At 42.6% G+C, this 9,836-nt stretch overlaps 1 protein-coding gene across 4 annotated transcripts in view; it reads left to right on the top strand.

The window, feature by feature from the left end:
- Positions 1 to 511: 511 nt before the first annotated feature.
- The window catches only part of ebf2 (EBF transcription factor 2), a 28,327-nt gene continuing 19,002 nt past the window's right edge, over positions 512 to 9,836 (top strand). For 2 of the 4 annotated variants that reach the window (XM_026343425.1, XM_026343423.1), the window contains exons 1-6: positions 512 to 1,082; positions 2,680 to 2,836; positions 4,523 to 4,580; positions 6,072 to 6,127; positions 7,375 to 7,448; positions 8,556 to 8,624. In XM_026343425.1, coding sequence (XP_026199210.1) covers positions 949 to 1,082; positions 2,680 to 2,836; positions 4,523 to 4,580; positions 6,072 to 6,127; positions 7,375 to 7,448; positions 8,556 to 8,624 — 548 coding nt within the window. In that variant the 5' untranslated portion in view covers positions 512 to 948. Of the gene's footprint in view, positions 1,083 to 2,679; positions 2,837 to 4,516; positions 4,581 to 6,071; positions 6,128 to 7,374; positions 7,449 to 8,555; positions 8,625 to 9,836 lie in introns of all 4 variants that reach the window. The other 2 variants (XM_026343424.1, XM_026343422.1) reach the window with 1 other exon arrangement.

Here is a 9,836-nt window from a genome sequence, read left to right as displayed (position 1 = left end):
GTGTTCAAATGTGACTTGAATGAATCAACCAAACAGATGTTTCTGTCCAGACTGTTCAGGGCGGTGGTAATCCAGAACAGAGCAAGATTTAAAATAACACTTGAACAAGTGGATTAAAAAAAAACATTCAATAGTTTTCATTTCGTTTGTTTAGTATGGATAATACTGGCTCCAATAGACACACACAGAGAGGATATTTCATTTAATCTACCCCGTAATAATATATTTCTGTTTTTTAAACGTCACTGGTGAGAGTAGTCTCTGCTTTAACATGTGTAAAACACTGTTTTCACTGTTTTATTGGCTCGGTTGAACTTAGTGTGTGAAAAGTTTGCTGAAGAGAGTCACTGGTTGGATGCTGAATCTGGCAGAAGTCCAAACAAGGGATGCACTTTACACCAATGAGAGCATCCATTTCAACAATCGGTCCCCCATATGGCACTAAGGCCCCTCCTCCACGCTCTATCCCGGCAGAGGGTCTCATTCATGCTACAAGACAGTGGTTCACTGCAAGCTTCGTGGCCCTCGGATCTACTGTTTTGATCCGATCTGCCCTCGTGACAAAGGCAGACTTTCTGCACCCAGACATTTAAGACTATTCTGAAACGGACTCGCTCTGAACTGTGTGAGGAGTTGAGCCCAGCCAGCAGGTGATCACTTGCGCTCGAACTGACACTGGAGATTTGCGCTTGGACAATGCTTGCAGTCAGTGGGGGAATATATTTATTATTATCGCTTGAGCCTTAAAAGAAAGTCTGTGAGAACATCACACGGCACCGGCTATTCAGTCCTCAAAGCTCTGTGAAAGCTCTGTTTTCCTTGCGGCGCTCTGGAGGAGAGCAGCGCCTTGGGTTGGACCTTTTGTTGTTTGCCGAAGTGCTTTAGTTCTCAAATTCGGCTTTATTTTGCAGTTCAAAAAGTGCCCCACGCAATCAGGAGAGGGCTTAAATGTTCGGGATCCAGGAGCATCTGGTACGAGAAGTGAACGGATCAAAAGAAAGAAGCCTCGGAGAGGAGATGGATCCAGTTCGGTCGTGGGTGCGTAATGTTGGGGTTGTGGATGCGAACGTCGCGGCGCAAAGGTACAGTACACACCCAGCTGATTTACTGATTTACTGACGTTACCTTCTCACACCAAGTCTCTTCATCAGCTCAGTTCAGGGTTGTTAGCGACGTGACACAGGCCTCGTTTATTTTCATTCATATCACAGTTTATGATATGTGACTGTTCAACATAAGAACCCGCGTTCTCTCAGCAAACAACTGCAAACTACTTGTTGCAAAAGATGACACGAGTCCTTCACATGAAGAAAGAACAGCACCTCACATAAACACGGTTTTCAAGCAAAACAAGGGAAGTCCAAGTTGTGTGCAAAAAAAGAAAGTAGGCCTGTGTATCTAAACGTGAAATCCATCCTCAGATCTGTTAGAGTTTTAAATTCAAACACAGGAAACTTTTGATTAGATAATTTTTTCTGAGCAAAACCTTTAAGTTTAATAAATTAAATATGAGATTTCTGCAAAACCTATATTTGACAACGCTAAATATATATTTAAAACTTATGCAACTGATGTTTTTCATCTGGCAGCTCAAACATTTTTATTCACTCACACACACACTCATCAGTATAACGGCCTCTTCCAGGTATTAATCTTTACTATCGTTTATCCCACTTTCCCCCACATGCTCAGTTATTCTCCTCATATTATATTTTAATTTCTTTATTTTACCAGCAGACGCATGTCATTGTGCACGTTTCGAGCGCACTGTGTCCAAAGTTTACAAATCAACATAAGGAATCGTAAAAGTGAGAAAGTGCTTTCAACAATACAGGTCAACAGCTTCTTTACTTTAAGGCATTTCTTAAAATGCATAAAGTAATTTAGAAATTAGAAAGTGATGCATGCTTTATTTAGGTTGTTTGATTTTTTGAAATGAAGTATTTTATTAAAAATGTAATTTAGTGTAAGTTGTAGCATTTTATCAATAAAAGTAGCCTAATTTTTCTAGTGTATTATTATTTTTTTCTTGGTTTTATTTCAGAAGACAGGTTTACGGTTGTCACGAGACGATAATGATCAATGAGTCATTTAAAAAGAGAATGGATCATTTTAAACCCAAACTAAATGAGCAAATAACGATGTAGGCTCGTTGATGTGCAGACCTGCAGATATGTTTTTAGTTTGATATGATCTAATTCCCCGAGAATTAGTTTAGAGGGACTTGGTCCTTTTTATTTATTTATTAAATTTATTTAGCCTCTCAATCAGTCAGTGCTGATTCTGTTGTTTTAAGAAGTTTTTGCTTGTTTCTATTTTGCCTTGATTTTTCTGCACATTCCCAGATCATGTTAGAACCTAACAGACATGTAAAATGATTCTTCAAATAATTAGGAAAAATTATTAGGACAAATTATAAGTTTGTTTGGTTTTTTTTTGTGCAAATTTTATAATCATTGTCCCAATTTACCAATTGGGACATGTAAAAATCAGTGTTTAACAATTGTTTATTGTTTTTAGAGGGAAAATACATATTTGATATTAATATTAATTTAGTTTTTATGATTCATTTCAGAGAAAAGTTAAGTTATCATTTGTTTCATTTAGTTTTCTTTAAGCGAAAGTCTCAGCCAACAACTGATCTTACAAATCGACTGTGTCTTCCTGTTGTGTCTTCAGTGGAGTAGCTCTGTCCAGAGCTCATTTCGAGAAGCAGCCGCCCTCCAATCTCCGCAAGTCCAACTTCTTCCACTTTGTCCTGGCGCTTTATGACAGACACGGCCAACCTGTGGAGGTGGAGAGGACTGCTTTTGTGGACTTCGTTGAGCATGAAAAGGTGAACACCTTTCTATCTGAATGATTATTTGAGGATGTCCTAAAGTCACTGCCTTTACAGCTCTGTGAAGAGAAACGTATGTAAATCTAGAGCAATGTTTGCTAAAAACTGTGAAACAGCCACAGAAAAACCTTAGTAATAAACACTGTATTTCAGCTGTAACCAGGTGCTCAACTGGATCTTCCCCATCCCCTGTAAAGCCAAGCATATCGAACAGCTGACGGCTACATGTTTACACAAGCTTTACCCTCAATGAGCTGATGTGGGATTGAAAAGGAATATCTAATGACTAATTAGCAGCTTGCCTCATTAGGAGGACATCACTACTTTTTAAAATGCAAATTATGCTTGCTCCTGTTAAGTTATACAGTGAACTAATCATCAAAGTCTCTTTTCCTTCATGCCCCCCCCCCTCTTCCATACTCTGAATTCTGCTGTGGGGGGAGCTGGATTCCTCAGGTTGGACACGACCAAAAAAAGGAAGGGTGCCGTGTGGAGACAGAGTTAGAAGGTGACTAGAGAGGGGAGACTGCCTGGAGGCCTTATGCCCAGTGCTGATTGATGTATTTGCCTTGTGGCGAGTGCAGCAAGAATTTCCTAAACTGGTAACAATTCTCCCCTGTGAGAAAGGCAAGAGGACACTGGCCTGTCAGCTGAAGTTCAAACATTGGTTTAATATGAATTTCATGGGTATAGGGAGGGCAGGCAGCAGTGCTAATGCCAGAAGTGAAAGCTGTCAGCGTGCTCCCCTTTGTGCCACACAGGCCAGTGCAGAGTAATGTGATGGCAGCGGAGTTCATTTTCTGCATGGTTACCCTGGCATCTGTTTTTGCTTTGTAATTATGTGGAGGTAGAGTGATGGCATGGTGAAATAAATGTTCCTCTGTGTATATTTACAAAACTTATGGTGCCAGGAATCCATCAAACTCCTGATGGATCTCCACCTCATTTCTGATGTTAAGTTTGGGCTCTGTTACTCTCCAACTTTACTTTATGCACCCTAATTCCCCCACTTCTTCTTTTGCTCCTTACAACTGTCTCCTTTTCCCACCTTCTTTACTCCCCCAACCTCCTCCTCTCTCGCTCTTGTCTCTGTGATGCCAGCCTCCTGGGTTATTGGACCAGAGAGCATTCCTCTGAGACCACTTAGAAAGACCAGTAGAGGTAGAGGAAGAGAAAGAAAGAGGGGGAACAAGAGACACAAACCGGGAGAGAAGGAAGAAGTGAGAGGCTAGTGGGGAGCCTAGGGGAAGGAGGGGTAGCGGAAAAGAAGTTTTTCTGTCAAGGTCGACTGCTGCTCAGTCTCACATACAATACTTTCCACTGGAACACACTTTGCACACATATATAACCATGCCTGTACCTTGTTGCCAGGAGGACCACTGTATCTGTTTTCAAGGCTTTAGGAGTTTAAATCAGACATGATATGAGTTCAACCTCAACAAAGAACATCCAACTGAAGGTTAAGCACTCAGCTTATGAGCACAACACAGGACCCCATATGGGCTTTGAGCCTACAACCTTCTGATCTTGATGCTGCTCCAAGGGAAGGGTGAGCTGCAGGATTAGGAGAGACTCACTGTGCTTAATACTGCACGGGGATGCTCAGCTGCACTTATCTGTTTACCAAATGTGCCTAACTGCATGCATGCATTTGTCTGTCTTTCCACTCTTTCCAAGGAGCAGACAGGAGAAAAGACCAACAACGGCACTCACTACAAGCTCCAGCTTCTCTACAGCAACGGTGAGTAGAGTCAGACATGCGTTCTCTGGTTGATTCTTTTACCCTTGTGTCTAATCTGATCATTTAAACAACACTAAGCCCTGCATAGAACAGGAGTAGTAAAAGGTTACCGGTGACACCAGGGCACGGAGATGACACACTTAAGAAATCTTACTCCACATTCTCCCTCGTCTTACCTTGCCTCTTCTCTCTGAGCTCGTAAATTACCATCCGTTCATTGTCTAATCACGAGTTTATTCAGTCCAGCTTCTTCTAGGCTCAAGTATGGGGAAATGAGGTACATGTCCCCCCCCCCCCAACTCCCCTCCTCTGCCTCATCCTCCAAACTTCTCCATCCCCCAATGGTGGATAGAGAGAGGGAAATTTGGTTCCCATGAGCCACTGATGCCCCTACTCTGCCATTGCAGTGGCACCCATGGGAGAGAAGATGAAAGACATCTTCCAGAGCAACCCCCTCATACACCCTCCACGCACAGACACAGACACACACACACATGTACATGCAAACACACCAAAAGCATTTCCGCTACATCCCCTCTTCTCATCCCCTTCCCCCAGGCAATATCAAAGGCATCTCAATTGAGACTTTGATGACAGGAATACATTTTAAAAGCAACACTCTCCAAAAGTCTCCATAAAAAATCCTTGTGCTCTTCTCTCAAGAAGCAGTTCATTACATGTTGTTTCCCTCTCTAATGCGATTTACATCCGAGGTTTGGAATCATCCAGGGGTTCAGGTGTTTCTGGAAATCTTACATAGAAACCAGTACTGTTTAAGGGTGTTTGCTCTTCAGGTAAACCCCTGAAACAAACAAATCCGCTGGTACGTGATTAATCTCCCGTCCGTCAACTAATTTTGGGGATAAATCAAAAGTTAACCGAGAAATAACCACAAAGAAAAACAGCTTGACAAATCATGAGAATCTGGTTGTAAATTTTGACCTCATTGCACATGACTAATAATCATCAAACATCAAATAACTCTCAATCCCCTTAGAAACCATCAGAGAGAAAATATAAACTGCATGCCAATCTTTTTCCTCCATGTTGTCTGGACAGAGTTCAATGTTTTTTTTTCTGAGAGCCTGTTCAGAGTTTGGAGGAGAAATATATCATAAATCTTTCCATTTTATTTTGAGAATCCACACTGTACTTTTTTACTTAGTGTGCCACAGTGCTCAGTGTCCTTTTTTTTTATCAACTTGTTAGAGCAGGTTATTCAGTGGGTTGTGCAGTAGCAGGTTTTATTAGAATAATCTGCCCTAATTTACAATTGTTCAGTGATAGGGAGGTTATCTGCTCTCTAAAAGTGTCTATTTTGCTTCATCTTTCCTCTACTCCCAGTTTCCATTTAATTAAACAGCTGAGCCAAGAGATTCTGTTTCTTTGGAAACTTTGCTTCACTTTAATGTGAACCATACTTCTCAACTGCTCATACCTCTAGAAGTTTTTTTAAATTATTACTAACACATTTCTGTTTTCTTTTTGCAGGGGTTCGCACAGAGCAAGATCTTTATGCACGACTTATAGACTCTGTCACTAAACAGGTTGGTAACCTTCATCTATACTGTTCAAAATATTTAGGGAACACTTAAACATGAAATATTGATAAATAAATTATTCAAATAGACTGTTTTCCTAATTTGCTTTGGAAAATTTGTTCAGAGCGAAAATCTAAGTAAAAAATTTAAAAACCAGACTCATCCAAGTTGCATAAATTTTATCCCAACAACTCATAATGTGACTCAGAAGTATGCATGGCCCCTGCACACATAGCTGCTCTCCTAACAACCTCTGGACATGGTTTTGATGAGTCAACAGACGGAGTCCTGGGGATCTCCTCACAGACCTGGATCAGGGGATCAGTGAGATCCTGAACAGACTGTGGTGGTGTCAGAGGCACTGATATATAATGTCCCATGTCCAATGTCCCAGGTGTACAGTTGGATTTAAATCAGGGGAACATGAGGGCCTGTTAGTGGCATCAATGCCTTTGTCACCCAGGAACTGCCTACACACACACATTAGATCGGGTGTTGTCCTGCACCAGGAGGAACCCAGGGCCCACTACGCCAGCGTAAGGTCTGATGGTCACTCTGAAGATTTCTCTGAATTGCTCTGCACAGTGCTGGGAAAGATGATATTGGGTCCTTCCGCCACCCTTATGGAGTCTTTTTCTGACAGAGATGTTAGAAACGTGAACAGTAGCCTGCTGGAGGTAGAGCTGTGCAATGCTCCTCATGATCCTCCTTGCACACAGGACTAGATACCAGTCCTGCTGCTAGGTTGTTTCCCTTGTTCCCCTGTCCAGCTCTCCTGGAGTAATGGCTGGTCCCCTGGAAACTCCTCCATGCTCTTAAAACTGTGCTTTGGAGTCCCAGAAATCGGTCTTGTGACTACATGTATGGATGTGCCCTCTCGAAGTAACCAGACTGCCTGAGCAGCCAGTGGTGAACAGAAACACCACATTTGAGAAGTATCAGTCAGGAAGGATAAGGAGAGAGCATTTGTCTGTGGCCACCGCATGCAAAACCATTTTCTGTGGTCCTGCTTTTACCTCTTCATTGCACCTGTTGTCACTTTCATTTACAAAAAAGAAGGTGAAACGGATTCAGAATCACTTGCGTTTCCTATAAAAGGGCAGTTTGATTTCCCCAAAGTTTAACTGTCTTGCTCTTTTACTGTGATGATTAAGTGTTCCCTTGATTTTTATGAGCAGTGTATATAATCAGGGGTTTGATTGATTCTTCATGAAACTAAAACTGTCGCATTGCTCTTCATTTTCTCCACTAAGCCCATATCCTATGAAGGACAAAACAAGAATCCAGAAATGTGCAGAGTTCTGCTCACACACGAGGTTATGTGCAGGTGAGTGTTACACACAGACACAAACACACATTCTCATTGTAACCTTCATCCACAGGGATGAAATTCATATATCCTTTACTTTTCATAACTCTGCTTTGTCTCAATCAGTTTGAAACGTGGTTTTGGGACGATGCCTGGGGCTCTGTTTTAGTTGGAAAGTAGACTGTGGTTGAGCTGCAAGTCTAGCCCTTCTGTCATCGTCCTTGTTGCAGTGGTAACTACTGCTCTCTGCTGTAATTCAGCATGTTCCCGACCAACTATAGTTTCTTCCTTGAGTTCAATTTTCTTCAGCCTGGAGTTCTGTAGTGTTCTAGTTAATACTGGGTGAATAACGGAAATAGGTGCACCCAGGGTTATGGATGGAGAAAAGCTGAAGTGAGTGGTCTGGATGTCCGAGTGACCCAGGATTCCCAGGGCAGCAGTGGGAAGGATAGGGGGCTAGGACATGGAGAGAGGGACTAAGACGGAGTGGGCTTTGCCATTGTGTAGCCAGCAGATGCCCAAATGTGACTCACAGCTGGCTAATAACAGAGCTGAAGAAGCAGAGGGCAAGCGTCACAGCTGGGGAGTGAGGCTGTCTGACAGGGGGGCGGAGGGGGGCAGGGCAGGGCCAAGCTGGGACACGAGAGGGGTGAGGCGAGGTGTAGGGGTGGCAGATGGTAAGGGGTGGGGGCACTTTTGTTATGCAGTGAAGGGGACTTTGGGGAGGGGGGCGGTAGCCAGCAGGCTCCTCGGACAGGACTGCTGACGAATGGTAGGATGTCGTGGGCCGGTGTGTGTGCAATGAGGCTGCGTGGGGGTTGAGTTTGATTTTGAAATCAATGTGACAGATTGCCTGGCTGGCTTTTCACTTTTGAATGGTCTCTCACTGTTTGTAGGGTGTGTTGTTGTACCTTTTCTTCCTCTCTTTTATTCTTTTGTCTATTCTTCCCCTCCCCTCTCATGCCTTCTTTGTGTGCTCTTGGATCTTGGCCGATTGCGGGGCAGAGTAGTCTGGGCCTGTGGATAGGGATGGGCCAGACAAATAATAGCTCCCCCTGTTTAATTTGTTTTTTTTTCCTACATTGACTTTTTTTCTGTTTTCTGTCTCCTTAACTGTCCACTCAGCCGCTGTTGTGAGAAGAAAAGTTGTGGCAACCGAAATGAGACACCCTCTGACCCAGTCATCATTGACAGGTAATGAGATCAACACTATCCCAAACAAGCATCTCTTCACATTGAATGCTCACTTTGCCCCTTGTGTATTTGCACCTACACATTCACACACATTCAGTGACAAAGAAAAATCACAGTTTAGTGTAACGATACTTGAGCAGAGATCTCACCAATCAGCCATTAAAATTAACAAACATACAAGTAGTGACAGCAATGGGAAACAAATCACAGGATGAGTACATTACTATAATATATATTTACATGCATGGACATGGGCCATATACATTTTTACTGCAGTGTGAATATTTGTGTGTCCGTTTCTCATGTAAATATGGAGTTGTTCATACATGCATCACATCTCATAAAGAATTATATTTACTACATAGTGGTTTACAGCAAGTGTTGACGGGAGTGAGCAGCTCACCATATGAGTTTACACTGGCTGTAACATACAGTACAGAGCCCCTGTGTCGATGTCTGTTTCACATGTGTTTCTCTGTCTTCATCTCTCTGTTTGTTTCTGTTGATCTATCTTCAGCCTGCTGGGATCTGTTTCAGTTTGGTCACTCATTATGTTCAACAGCCGATGTTGCACCTGAAACCTCCCTAAAGTGTAGATTTCCTTTTATCAGAAGCATGCAGGTCTTTCATACCACCAGACAGGCTCACACATGTAGTAAATGTTCACCCTGACAGCCAGTTATCATGCTTTAAGGCAGATGACCACCGCCGTAATCAGCGTGTGTGACGGTCTTCACGTCTGAAGGATTCAGACGGTCTCGCACTATCTGCCTGGCATTAACCAGTTTGATGAATGCTCATAAGCAGACCGCATGTGAAATACTTTCACTGTGATGTCATAGACACAACTTTCATCACCTCTCCCTCCTTCCATCCCTCCTCTCTCCTTTCTTCTCTCTTCCTTACCATTGTCTTTCTAGATAACACTCACTTCATATACGTCTAGGACCCTTTTCTTCCCCCTCTTCAGTTCAAGCTGGCTGACTGTTGACAGTGTGTCTCAAAGGATCTCTGCTGAAGATAGTTTTCATATAACGGAAAAATCTGGTTGTTGTCTTTTGAATTTTCCCAGAATACCTTGGAGCAGCTGCTTTTCTCATTTGCTGCTGCACATTACTCTTCCAATAACCCCTTTCTCACCCTTTTTGTAACTTCCTTCAAACATGGTTAAAACTCTGCAACATGGTGGTGAGGAAAGAGCAATCTATATGT

Source organism: Anabas testudineus, chromosome 9 (genome assembly GCF_900324465.2).
Source record: "Anabas testudineus chromosome 9, fAnaTes1.2, whole genome shotgun sequence".
Classification (NCBI taxonomy): Eukaryota; Metazoa; Chordata; class Actinopteri; order Anabantiformes; family Anabantidae; genus Anabas; species Anabas testudineus.
Note: the sequence above shows the minus strand (reverse complement) of the source record. Positions and strands in the feature narration are given on the sequence as shown.